Source organism: Trachemys scripta, chromosome 2, assembly GCF_013100865.1.
Source record: "Trachemys scripta elegans isolate TJP31775 chromosome 2, CAS_Tse_1.0, whole genome shotgun sequence".
NCBI lineage: Eukaryota > Metazoa > Chordata > Testudines > Emydidae > Trachemys > Trachemys scripta.
Window position 1 is genome coordinate 185,934,412 of NC_048299.1, and position 13,360 is coordinate 185,947,771.

Sequence of the window (13,360 nt, forward strand, 5' to 3'; positions counted from 1 at the left end):
GGGGGGGGGGGGGGGGGGGGGGGGGGGGGGGGGGGGGGGGGGGGGGGGGGGGGGGGGGGGGGGGGGGGGGGGGGGGGGGGGGGGGGGGGGGGGGGGGGGGGGGGGGGGGGGGGGGGGGGGGGGGGGGGGGGGGGGGGGGGGGGCATCAGGGAACAGTGGGGTTGGATGGGGTAGGAGTCCCAGGGTGGAGGGGGAACAGATAGGACATGGGGGCTGGGCCGCAACCCCCTCCCCTAACTGGTCCTCCATACAATTTCCGAAACCCGATGCGGCCCTCAGGCCAAAAAGTTTGCCTGCGCCTGATTTAGAGCATGAGGAATGGGGGGGAGGAGGAGGGCTGCTGAGAGATTTATCAGATCACTATTGAACCTCCTCTTTCCGCAAAATGTGGATGGGGTTAGTTCTGTGCAGTACTTTATTCCCGGAATAAAGCTGAGGAAGCAGCTCCCCTGGGGCAAAGGGGAGAAGGACCAAGCCCCCGCCCATCCCCAGTAGTGACAAGTGACTGGGGGTGTCAAATGGAGGGGCAGGGACGGAACCAGGCCAGGGCAGCCCCTAGACCCTCTCCCCACCGCAGCACGGCGCTCTCACGGGAGGGGGCGAGTCGGCATGCTAACCGCGCGCTCCCTCCACTCGCTTCGCGCCTTTCCTCCCGCGGCCACCGGCCGCCTTCAGCTCGCGCGGCTTGGAGCAGGTGCGCGAGGCGGCTGCGTACGCGGGCGTCGGCCGGGGGAAGCTCGGGGCTCGACGGACGAACGAGCCGGGTGAGCGCCGAGCTTGCGCTAGCAGCATCTTGGGAGTGGCTGCGAGAGACGGCAGCAGCAACGTCCTGCTGGGTGATGGGGACGGGTGTTGGCACGAGGCGCTGAGATCCCGCCCTGTGCAACGCATATACCGAATAGGGAGATGTATAGGGGGCCCAAACATGCGCCGCAGATGTAGCCCAGCCCCAGCACACGACGGGAAAACCGGCCTCCTGCAGACCCTGCGTGCTAACAGCAAGTTGCTGCGGGTGTCACCGTGCTCCCCAGATAATTGTCGTGGCGCGTGGAAGCTCCGCCTCGCCGCTCTCCCGCCAATTTTCAAGATTTCAGCTTGCCCTCTCCTCGCCCAAGGCCGGGTACCAGGACAATGCAGAGACCACACAGCGCCCCTACAGTCCAAGCCGCCCCCTGCCACACGGCACGTCTGGCAGGAGAGGCGAAGTCACATTAAAACTCCCCCATGGTTCTGAAGGGCCACTGGGCACATTCTGTGTGAGATTGAAACGAAACGCAACGCTGCCTGCACTATGCCCACAGTGCGACCTGCGGGGCTCCCGGGGGACTCGTCAGTCACCACCAGGTGGGTGAAACTATGAAACTAACAATCGCCGGATTCCCTTAAGGCCCGGTCTAGATAATAAGTCGGAGGTGACGCCATTACCATCCATTAGTGTTGCAGAAGTATAGCTTGAATTTAATTAATGGAAGTTGCCTGAATAAATTAGCAAAATGAGCTTAACTAGTAGAAGGGGAATTACACATTTCTGTCGCAATATTTTACGATTACTGCATTTCCTCTTTTCAATTAAGCGTTTACTGCTAATTAATACTGAAGCGTTTTGACTTCACTGATTTGCGTAACTGTGACAATCCGGCTACAGTTGTAAATGGCATAACAAGGGTCAGCACGTGTTTACTGAATGGTTTGGAGGAAAGGAAAATTACATTTAAGGAGATGATCAAATCACCAGTACAGAATTCACAATTCATTGTAATGAAATGTCTTTGTATGGCTAAAGATTTGTTCTGCTAATTTTTCAGCTGGTTGAAAAAATTTGATGAAAAACAGACATATTTCCATGCAATTTTACCCTCATTTTCAACTAGTTTCATCATCAATCTAGGGGCCCAGAATAAGACTTCATCTTAGGCAGTAGCTGTCTGTACAACATGCCTATTTGGTGGTAACATCCATTTCTAAACTGGCAATAGGTTGCTGCCCCCTACACCGAACTATTTATTCTGTTTCTTTCACTTCTTCTGAAGTTATGCTCAGTTTTTCTCCATTTTTAAATGTGAGATTTCTTGCTTACAGATTTCATTGAGGAATTCCCGCCTTACACCGCTGCTTGCCTTCTCTGGCTTCCCCTAGTAAGTGGGACTTCTCATACTTCAGGGGAATTTATGAATGCGCTGTATTGAACTAGTACACAAGGATAATTGGGACGTGGCCTTGGAAGATGAGAGAGCGGCAAGGCCTATGGAAAAGGAAGGTTGAAGGGGAGCTCTAGTCCTAAGCAGCCTGAGAAGTGAGGTTTCACCACGAGCAATTGACAAGAGGAGACCACGGAGGGGGGGAGCTCCTGGAGACAGGGACCACATTAACAGCACGTGGGATGCAGAGAGCGGTTCCCCTACGAAGCAGCAGCTCTCCGGGCCAGGTCCTATACTGGGGGGTGGGCTGTGCAGCGGTTAGTGTAGGAAGGGAAAAATGGGACACAGCCGTGTGGGCAGGACTCAGCCAGAAGGGGCTGAGGGGGAAGGGGGCGGGGCTCAGTCTCGGGTACTGCTTGGGGCGTTTAGCTTTCGCAGCGTCACGTGATCCCGAGGCTAATAGCGGCCGTATGGTGGGGAGAGTTGAACGGAGGGCACGAGACTGTGTCCTTCCCCTCCCCCCCATTGATGTAACCAAACCGCGACGCAACAGTTTCTTAGAATTAAGGGCAAAAAACAGGCTGTAATACTGGGAAAAGCCTCTCATTCATCATTCAGCCAATGAGGGGCCGGCGGGGAAAGGGGGAGGAGACGGTCTCTGATAGGCCGGGCGCTGCCTGACATCCAATCAGCTTGCGCGCGTGGTGATAAGACTGCCCCGGGGGGGGGGGGGGGATTGAGTCACTCCTACTCTGTCGAGAGCCGCTGTTACGAGAGGAGGGTCGCGCGCTGCTCAGCTGGGGCGATGGCGGCGAGTGGCCGTGAGGAGTGGCGGGGCCGTTACTACCGGCTCGAGGAGATCCAGACGCACAACCACAGCCAAAGCACCTGGATCCTCCTGCACCACCGCATCTACGACCTCACCAAGTTCCTGGAGGAGGCGAGTGCCGGGGCGCGCTGGGGGGTTTAAATCCCCTGGCGGTGGGTGGAGCGCTGGGGGGGTCCCAGCGCCAAGCGCCGCTCAGGACCCCTGGCAAAGCACCCGCTGCCCCCGCGGGCTGGGCACTCGCAAGCCGGGGACGGGGTGCAAAACTCCTGACCACCTGTATCAGAACGTCCCGCTTACGCATAGGCCTCTGGGGTCAGAGCCTGAGCAAAAATAGTTGCTTCTCCGCGTAGGGGTAAGGGTGCGCCCCCCCCCATTGGGAACACGTGGGGGTATCCCTTCAAACCAGTTTGGAGAGTCACAGCGTGTGGAGGAGTAGGAGGAGGTGCTAGACTTGGGGAGTTGCTGCTCAGAGTTGCTTTTGAGACTGTTGGGTTGGCCAAGTTAGGAGGGCTTGAAAACTGCGGTTGGTTCTTGTGCAGCGTTTGCTAGAAAGCACCTTTGTTCCCTGAGGGGGAAGGGGCTGTAGGTTTGGCTGCTCGCCGGGGATCGAGGTCAAAAACATAACCCTGCCTCATTCTTTGTGCAGTGCAGCGCATGCTCTCCGATGCCCAGGACCCTGCCTGTTTCAACACACGGGTCCCCAAAACGTCCCAGTCGTTCTCCTGGAAGCCTGACGTGTTGAAAACTTGATGTCCAGGGCATATGATATAATTTAACCTGGTTTCACTCTGTGCATTTTAATGGCGCATGTTTGCCTTTCCCCCCTTTAAACAGCATAGAAAAGCTGCATTTAAGAAAATATGAATGTGATGAAGCTAGTGAGTGAGCTCTTAGCTTTAACAGTTAAGCTTGTAGGCATGTGTTAGAATCATCTTTAACTGTATGATCACCTTTCGTTTTTTCAGAGCCCCTGACTTATTTAGTGAACGAATGCGATGGTGCATAATTAATGACATTGTTTCCAATAACTTAATAAAACAGCAATGAAGAGAGCAATTGTGCACTGTACAAATTCCCTAATTTTTTTTTTGAAAAAATTCTCTTCGTTATGATGATTTTAAAATTAGATTATCTGATTTGGCAATGCATTCATCTTGTATCCTTGGTTCATTCACTATGAAGTATTCAACTTATATATGATGGCCAAAATTTTGCTCTGCTATTCAAAATAGTCACAGGTGTGACTTCAGTTAATTCAAGGGAGTTACTCCAAATTTACTGTAACTTTGAATAGGCTTTGGCTCAAAATATGTATGGGTCTGTAAAACTGAGGCCTCCAATTATTTCAAAATCCTGCTTTGGTATGTAAGTGTGCTTTAAATACTTGTGCTTCAGGACCTATGCAGATTACTCTAAGGTTTTGTCTATACAAAGGTACTTGTAGCTTTAACTAACTGCTGGTGCAGCTTTACTGGTAGAAGCTGTAGTGCAGACCGAGAAGGTAGTTGTCTTCACTATTTATGTGAAATGCTCAAGTCATACGTCTACAGTAGTGCCCACAATTACTGTCTGCATCAGTGATGAATTACTGGTGAGACACATACTAGTGTAGACGCAGCAATAGAGAATTCAGATTCTTATGGTTTGAAGTGGGGGCTTAAAACACACTTAAGGACTACATAGACGTATGTGAACCCTGCAAAGTAAAATGCTCAGGATTACAAAAATGCAGGGTTGAGTTCCATGTATTCATTAGTAATCTTTAACAGAGTACTGACTCATATTCTGTGTGAAGAAGGGTTTTATCTGCTGTTGCAGGTAACACCTAAAATTACTTGGTGACAGGTTTCAGAGTGGTAGCCATGTTAGTCTGTATCAGCAAAAAGAACGAGGAGTACTTGTGGCACCTTAGAGACTAACAAATTTATTTGAGCATAAGCTTTTGTTGGCTAAAACCCACTTCATCGGATGCATGCAGTGGAAAATACAGTAGGAAGATACATATACACGTTGAACATGAAAAAATGGGGGTTGCCATACCAACTATAATGAGACTAATCAATTAAGGTGGGCTATTAGCAGCAGGAGGAAAAAAAAAATTTGTAGTAGTAATCAACCATTTCCAACAGTTTACAAGAAGGTGTGAGTAACAGTAGGGGAAAAATTAGCATGGGGAAATAGTTTTTACTTCGTGTAATGACCCATCCACTCCCAGTCTTTATTCAAGCCTAATTTTCATGCTAATTTTTTTAACTTGTTCTTTTTACCTAAAATTACTATCCTCTAAAAGATTAGAGGGGGGAAAAATTATCTGCTGTGCAATCTAGATGATACATAAAACCCAAGCTTTGTTAATCTATAAATCTTTGCCTCATTGGGGATGGGAGTTGGATTAAATTAGCATAAATCTGAGTGGGGTTAGATGTTGTGGTGAGAACATGAGACCTGCCTATACTGTAGGTCTTGCTGTTGCTGTCACCAGTGGAACTGCACCTTTGGTAAATGATGGCCATCATGCTTGCTTATGCAGACAAGGTCCATGTGTAACTGATGATTAAATCCTGTGGGTGGGAAGAGATTTCATGCAGCTACTGAAATTAATAATTCTTTCTGACTAAGCCAATTTTCACCTGGCAGGTAGCAATGCTAGAAAAACTTTTGAGAGAGAGAGCCAGTGAACTTCCAGCAACAAATGAAATGTTTGTTCAGAAACAACAGCTTAAATCATTCTCTCTTCCCTGTGTGTGTGTGTGTGTGTGTGTGTGTAATGCAATTTGTAAATATTAAAGGGAATAACCTCTGTACAAACATTTTCAAACTAACATGTCTTATTTTCCATTTACAATGAAAGGATTCCAGTTTTAATATCTATAGAACACATGAGTAAGCGGTGTAGAAATAGTGTCTCTCAAAGAATAACTTGTCCATAACCAGAATTTGCAAGATCAACTAGAAATATTATTCAGGCTGCAAAGGAACACTTCAGTTGCTCAGCATCAAATTCTGCTCTTACATTGGTGTAACTGAGAGGAGGCTTCATATGCAGCTATTTATCTTTGTATAGAATATTTTTAATGTGCAAAATTTGATGATACCCCCATAGTATGTACACATTTTTTGAATAATAAAAATTTTAATAGTTTTTGATACTGTGACAACTTTTCTACAGGGCTGAATCTGCTGTTTGTAATAGATGTTTCCCTTATGCTTTCAGTTTTTTTAAGCACTTGGTTCATATGTAGTACAATAGTCATCTTGCACATGTCTGGGAACTCTGTTTTTATAAGATACTGCAACTCTGTTAGTATAGAAGCTCATTTGGGTAATGCTATAATGAGAACACAGTTTGATCATGAAGACTGAAAGCTTGGTACCCTCACCGCTGCAACATTGAGACTATTTAGTGTGTCCATATCTCTTCAATACTTCAACATCATTTTAGGGCAGGGATTCTCAAACTGGGGGTAGGGACCCCTCAGGGGGTTGCGAGGGTATTACATGGGGGGTTGCGAGCTGTCAGCCTCCACCCCAAACCCTGCTTTGCATCCAGCATTTATAATGGTGTTAAATATATAAAAATGTTTTTAATTTATATGGGGGGGGGAGAGAGAGGGTCGCACTCAGAGGCTAGCTATGTGAAAGGGATCACCAGTACAAAAGACTGAGAACCACAGCTCTACAGGGCCATTAAGAAGCGAAAGGAGTGGGACCACAGTCTTAAAGTTCTGAGGTTGTATTTCAACATCTTTGAATGGATATTTCTGAAACTGAGCTTTATTGACTTTAGTGCTGTACTTAGTGGTACTATCGGTTGAGGTGGTAAATAAAAACAAATTCAAGTGAAGGAAATGGACATTTGAACTAATTGTTCTAAACAATGAACTAATTGTTCTAAATTAATAGTCTTTAAAAAAAAGACTTCAGTATTGGAGTGTACAGTTGTGTGTGGTTAATGAGTCTGGGGGAAAATATCATGCCTTAGTAGGCATCATTTAATAAGACTGGTGGCATTTGTATTTCTTGGCTGCTTTTAAGACTCTGTGTGCAGCTCATCTGATGTCCTAACATACTCTAGACTAGGAGGAACCATATCAGAGTACATAATCACTGGAATAAGCTTACAAGGGAGGCTGTGGAATCCCTATCGTTGGAAGCTTTTAAGACCAGATTGGACAAACACCTGTCTAGAGTTACTTGAGCTTACCACAGTGCAGGGAGCTGGACTTGACTTCTTGAGCTTCCTTCCAGTTGATTCTGTGAAGGCATTACATCACATACGTAGGTGAGAGGGCATTGGACTATCCTGTTTCTGTGGTATTTTCACTACATGCTGGAAAGCTGTGAATGCTTTCACTGGATGTGCCACATCTGATCTTTGTTGTCTGGGCCATTGTAATAACACTGTTACTCAAACTCAGGTTACATCCTACCATAGCAAAAACTTGATGGCCATTTAGGATTTACTTTTCAGAAGTACTGAGGGCTCCTTCATATCCATTGAATTTCTTGCAGGTTTGAACCTGTAATAGTGCAGCACAAGCCATTAACTTCCTTTCTTCACCTCTCCTCCACACGCATTTTTAAAGTATTTACTGCATTCCTCTTAATAGGTTGAAAACTTGTAATATTTTATTGTCTTCTGGCATGTCTACAAAATCAAACCTGGTAGTTCAGGAGAATACGTTTCTGCAACATAAGATTTATTAAATTTGTTTTGGTTGTCTGTACTCTTACATAACAGAGACAAATATATCAGCTTGAAATAAATTGTTTCGTGCTAACAGGAGAGAGAATTGCCTGTTCCAACGATGAAATGACTTAAACCTTATATACAGCAATTCCTTGTGGGAGTGAATTTGCTTAAAAGCAATGCATGAATCAATTGGAAGGTAATAGATTTGTATTAAAAATAGCCCCAGTAGTACCCAATACCTAGCGGTTTCCACTTGTGTATCTCCTGTGAGTTAAGTAAATACTATTTCCATTGTGAAAGTGAGGAAGGTGGAACAGAGGTTAGCTTGCCGAAGGTCAAAGAGGGAGTCTGGGAGAAGACCGTAGAAGTCTGTTCCACGCCTTAAATAAAAGATCATTTCTTGCAAACACTTGTGAATTGCAGGGAGTGGACAATATTGTTTGCTTGATGTGTAGGGTGGATAAAGATTTTTTTTAAAATCAATTTATTGAAATCAGCTTTGTTAATTTAAGTTAAATACAAGCTTTTTTAAAAAATCGTTTCCAATTAAATTTTAAGTTGATAGTCTATGGTGAAGCCTGAACTTATCTATTAAAATCATTTAAATTAAATAGTACACGTTTGCTGTCAAGTTTTAAAGAAAGTAAAACTACTTAAGGAGTGGAAGTTTATGGCTATGTATCTAGAACTGACGTTTCGTTGAAGTACCCTAAACTAACTTTTGACAGCATAGCCTTTTCTGCAGGTGCAAAGAATATTTTCTGCATTTCAGTTTATTCAGTTCAATGCCTAGTTCATGCAAAGTTTAAAAAAAAAAAAATAAATAAAAAATTGGGAGTTGAAAAAAGCTGGAAAGCTTGTTTTCCTCTTAGTTTTCATTCATAGATTCAAGGTGTGAGGGGATGAGATCTACTAGTTCTAAAACACTGAAGGACTTGGTAATAAAAAACAATCAGTTCAATGTATTAACTCTACAGATAATACTTCCTTTGTTTATTGAATTAGTTTCAAGTGCAAAACATGTTTTAGTAAACTTTTTATAGTTTTTATTTAACAGAAAATAAAATGCAATTGTTTTACATTATTAATTAAATTTGAGTTTTCATCCAAAATAGATCTTGACACAAGTAAAATCTGAATAGTAGATAAAACATGTATTATTCACTGTTTTCTAATATAATAAAAATGTAAAAAGAATCTGAATAAATGTACATTAAGCTATATAATTGCTTAAATAAATTTGTATAGATGTAGTGTATCCTCTTAATTAGCAAAAAGCACCATATTTAGTGTAAAGGCTATAGTTCAGTGGTTCTCAAACTTCTTGGTGACCTCTTTCACACAGCAAGCCTATGAGTGCGACCCCCCCCCATAAATTAAACCCACATTGTTTTTTTATATTTAACACTATTATAAATGCTGGAGGCGAAGCAGGGCTTGGGGTGGAGGCTGACTGCTTGCAACCCCCCAAGTAATAACTTTGTGACTCCCAGAGGGGTCACGACCCCCAGTTTGAGAACCCTTGCTATATAGTTAGTTGCAAATCAACATGTTTTAATAGTTACCAACCAGTGAGAATCAGCCTTTATTTAGCAAAATAACTAAAAAGTACAACTCAGAACATGATTCAGATCAATTATTTAAATCAAGATTTCCTGCTTGCTGATATAAATCATAATTAAAATTGGTGATTCTAAATCATGTTGATTTAAATCAATTCACACTGCTTATGGCTCTTTAGGTGGTGGATAGGTTACATTCTGGGTCCTAGAGGAAATTGACAAGGAAGACCCAACAGCTTTGTGTGTTGTTTTGTTTGTTTTTTTTAAACTGTTTAGGATGATGGAGAGTTCTCAGAAATATGAACAGGTTTATTGAACAAGTCTATCTCTTGTCCATGGGAAGAGGAAGGTCAGCAAAGACTCCAGCTTGTGGAGAGCTATTACTCTGCAAGTCCTGGGTATGAGACAGGATTCGCAATGTAGATTTTTAGCTGAAAAAAGTGATGGATACAACTGAGGCTTTTAAACTTGCATATATTGCACTTAAGTGGTTCTCAATCTGTTCAGTACTATGGCCCTATTACAAAAGATATTTGAGATGCCTCTCCCATAGTTTCAGGTCCCGCCTTTAGGAAACCGTGTCATCATGACCCCAGTTTGAGAACCTAGTGCTCTTTAAATGGTTAAGATATTTAAAGTATAGGGAGTAGCCCAGACTTTGTAAATATGATAAGTGATAAATGGCAGGCTTTAAAGGATGCCTGTCAGGTTTCTGACTTTTTTTCCCCATATCTAAGCATAGTGATCCCCTTATCAATCTGCAAGTCTGGTGTGATTAACTGAAGAGTACTTCTTTCCTGTAAAAGAGAGACTGAAACATATTGTGGCCTGATCCAGCTCCTGTTGAAGTTAATTAGAGCTTTGCCATTAACTTCAGTGGAACTGGATCAGACCCTTGGAGAGACAGATTTGGCAGAGAAACTGTTGATCAGGATCTGAATTGTGCCTCTCCCTTCAAAAACTCTAGATGTGATCAATACTAGAAACACACTACAACATCTGTTTTAATGTTTGTCTAATCTTCAGTCTCCCGTTTGTATTATCTAGTTATCAGCTCCAGGGACTTGCACCCAAAAGTTAGTTTTAGCAATATAATTTTCAAAGGTAGAAAATGTATTTTGTGTGACAATCAATTCCAGTTGATTCTGCTCTAGCTGTGATGTCAATTTGGGGGAAATTCATCTGATAAGAGGCTAGTCAGCTATCTCAAAAATGGAATTTGGGGAGGTTACAGACAAAAAATAAAATGTTACCAGGATGCAGGAAGGAGACTACTGTGTCAGAGTACTATGTCACAACACAACACTGTAGAACTCACCATGTGACTATTCTTTTTTTTTTTTTTTTTTGTATGGACAGAATGAATCTATTTGTCTACAGTGGAGCTTGGGTGTGATTCCCAGCACATGTAGATGTACCCATAATAGCTCCGCTCGAACTAGCTTGCTCAAAAATAGCGCTGTAGCTGGTGTAAAATGGGCAGTGGCTTGGGTTAGCTGTCTGAGTATGTAGCCAGAGGGCCTGGACAGGTACGTACTTTGGGCAGCTAGCCTGTACCATTCCAGTTACATTGTGTTTTTCACATGCTAGCTCAAGCAGAGCTAGCACTGGTATGTCTGTGTAAGCTGGGAAGCACCCTCTCTTCCCCCTTCCCCCTAGCTCCAAGTATGAGGTAGCCTAAGTGACAATATTACAGGACTCCATAGCATCATTCTGTAATGTAACAGTATAGTTTAGTTCCACCTACACAGCAAAGAACACTGGTAAAGTATCTTTGGGGCATGTGCTGCTTAAATGTAACAGTCTGTGAATGTAACGTGTGCATGCTATCTTAACGTGTGCAAGCAGAACCTTTCAGTTGTATCACATAACTAAAATATTGATGAAGCATGGGGGATGGTATGAGAAGACTCCAAAGTCCTAGCTCTGAGAACTGCAGCTAAGGAGCATGAAAAGCATTTGTGGGGACTTACTAGAATTTGTGCAGATTCAATTAAAAGAAGTAATACTTGGCTCTTATTTCTAATAGTTCTCAGTGCTTTATAAAGAGTAAATAAATTTAAATTAAATTAATGGAGATATCCCATCTCCTAGAACCGGAAAGGAACGTGAAAGGTCATCAAGTCCAGCCCCCTGCCTTCACTAGCAGGACCAATTTTGATTTTGCCCCAGATCCCAAAGTGGCCCCCTCAAGGATTGAACTCACAATCCTGGGTTTAGCAGTCCGATGCTCAAACCACTGAGCTATCCCTCCACCTACTATCCTCCCCCTTTAACAGATGGGGCAAAGGGCACAGAGTTGAACTGACTTGTCCATGGTGACTCAACTGATAGGTGAATTATTTAAAAAAAAAAAAAAAACAAAAACAAAAAAACAGTTATTTCTTTGGCTCCCTCTGCAGCTGTAATAGTTTAAAAATACAAAGACAAAATGGAAATCATTCTTCCAGGTTTTTGAAAACTTAGCTGAGTATAGAACTCATCAGATAACTTTAGTGTCAGCTACTTTATTTGGAAAAGCACCCTATACAGTATACCATGTTTTGAGGTGGGGCGGGGGGGGGAAGGAATCAGTCATTCTGGGAGCAGTCTTTCAATCCTTTTGAAGTGAGTGGCGATGGATTAAGTCTCTCCCAAATGCAATCAAAGGGCCTGCTGCTATAAAATTCAAGTGCTTGTAGTATTCTGACTCCCTGCCAGTGCTGCTTCCTGCTCCTTATTCCCTATAGTGGAGACCCACATATTCTGATAGTGGCCTTTTCTTTACTATGGATCCAGATTTTGCAAGATTGCTAACCCATCTTCAGTGCTGGACACAAATCTGAAGATTCATGGATATTGCCTTAACCCATGGTGTATGAAAAGTTGCTTAATTAGGGTGGCTAACTTCATGAAGCTTTGAACTCTGACATAGAAAAGGATTAATGACTTGTATCACTTGGAGGGTTTCAGAATATTAAGTAATACAGACAGTTGACTAAGTTGATAAGTTCACTTTATTTGATACAATTTTTCTAATCACGGTTTTCTTTTGTTAAAATTATGAGTTTTCTGGGAATTTAAGGCCAAGTCTAAAGTAGAAAACTATGCTGATATCGTAATGTCAGTTAGGTATGTGATTTTTTTTTTTCTATTTTGCAGCGTTTCTATACTGCCAAAACCGTAGAGTAGATGCAGTTTTATAGCATCATAAAAGTGTTTTTGCTGATGTAATTTATTTTGCTTGGGGAACTGGCATAAGCAATATCAGAAAAAGCATTTGTGTATAGCTGTGTCTACACGACAAGGGTTTGGTATAGCTATCCTGATACAACTTTTCTAATGTAGACCTGGCCAAGTATGTATTAAGAAATTCCAAGGTTCTCCATTAAAGGAAAAAATTCCCTGGTGCAGCATTTTTCAGCAACTCATGTGTAAACAAATTTCAGATAATCAAACTGAAATAATTTACTGTGAGCAGGACTCAAAATTAACTTGCTGGTGTTACATTAAGCTATTAAAGTAAACTAAAAGAGAACCTTAACACAACTTGGAAACTTGACTTTTAATGACTTTCCAATTGAAAGGTCATTTCTTGGAAGCCTAATCTCCATTGACTAGGCCTTACAATTGTCACTTTCATTGGTTAAGAGGGTGTAGTACAGTATTATTTTTCTTTTTTTGTCTTCTACAGAGAACTGAGCACTTCAGTGGGGATGTTTGTAGGTATGTGAGTTTGTTTATTTAATGAGTAAGATAAATGGCAAGAGCTTCACTGACATGTAAAATTTTGAAACATTTGTATTTAATGTTGAGCAGTTCAAGGTACAAATAAATCACTGGGTTATGTATTTTGTCTATTGTATGCCTGGCAAGTATGTATAACTATCTGAGGTTTGATTTACCCTTAAGTTGTACCAGCATAGCTGTCAGTAATGTGGAAAAAAAATTACAAACCTAATTGGGGGTAGATGCAATTATACTGGCAAAAAAATCCATTTGCTGGTATAATTTATTACATATGGGGAACTGGCTCAAGCTATACCAGCAAAAGAACTCTTTGGCTAGTATCAGCTGTGTCTCTGCTAGGGAGGGCTTTACCATTGTATCTGTAGGATACTTTTAAATGTAGACAAGGCCTAAGTTACTTGCTGTGGAT

At 42.8% G+C, this 13,360-nt stretch overlaps 1 protein-coding gene across 1 annotated transcript in view; it reads left to right on the top strand.

Moving 5' to 3' along the window:
• The first annotated feature begins 2,868 nt into the window (after nucleotides 1–2,868).
• Nucleotides 2,869–13,360, top strand: part of LOC117873301 (cytochrome b5) — a 29,410-nt gene continuing 18,918 nt past the window's right edge. The window contains exon 1 of the mRNA XM_034762517.1: nucleotides 2,869–3,078. Within this exon, the coding sequence (XP_034618408.1) occupies nucleotides 2,944–3,078 (135 nt within the window). The 5' untranslated portion in view covers nucleotides 2,869–2,943. The remainder of the gene's footprint in view (nucleotides 3,079–13,360) is intronic.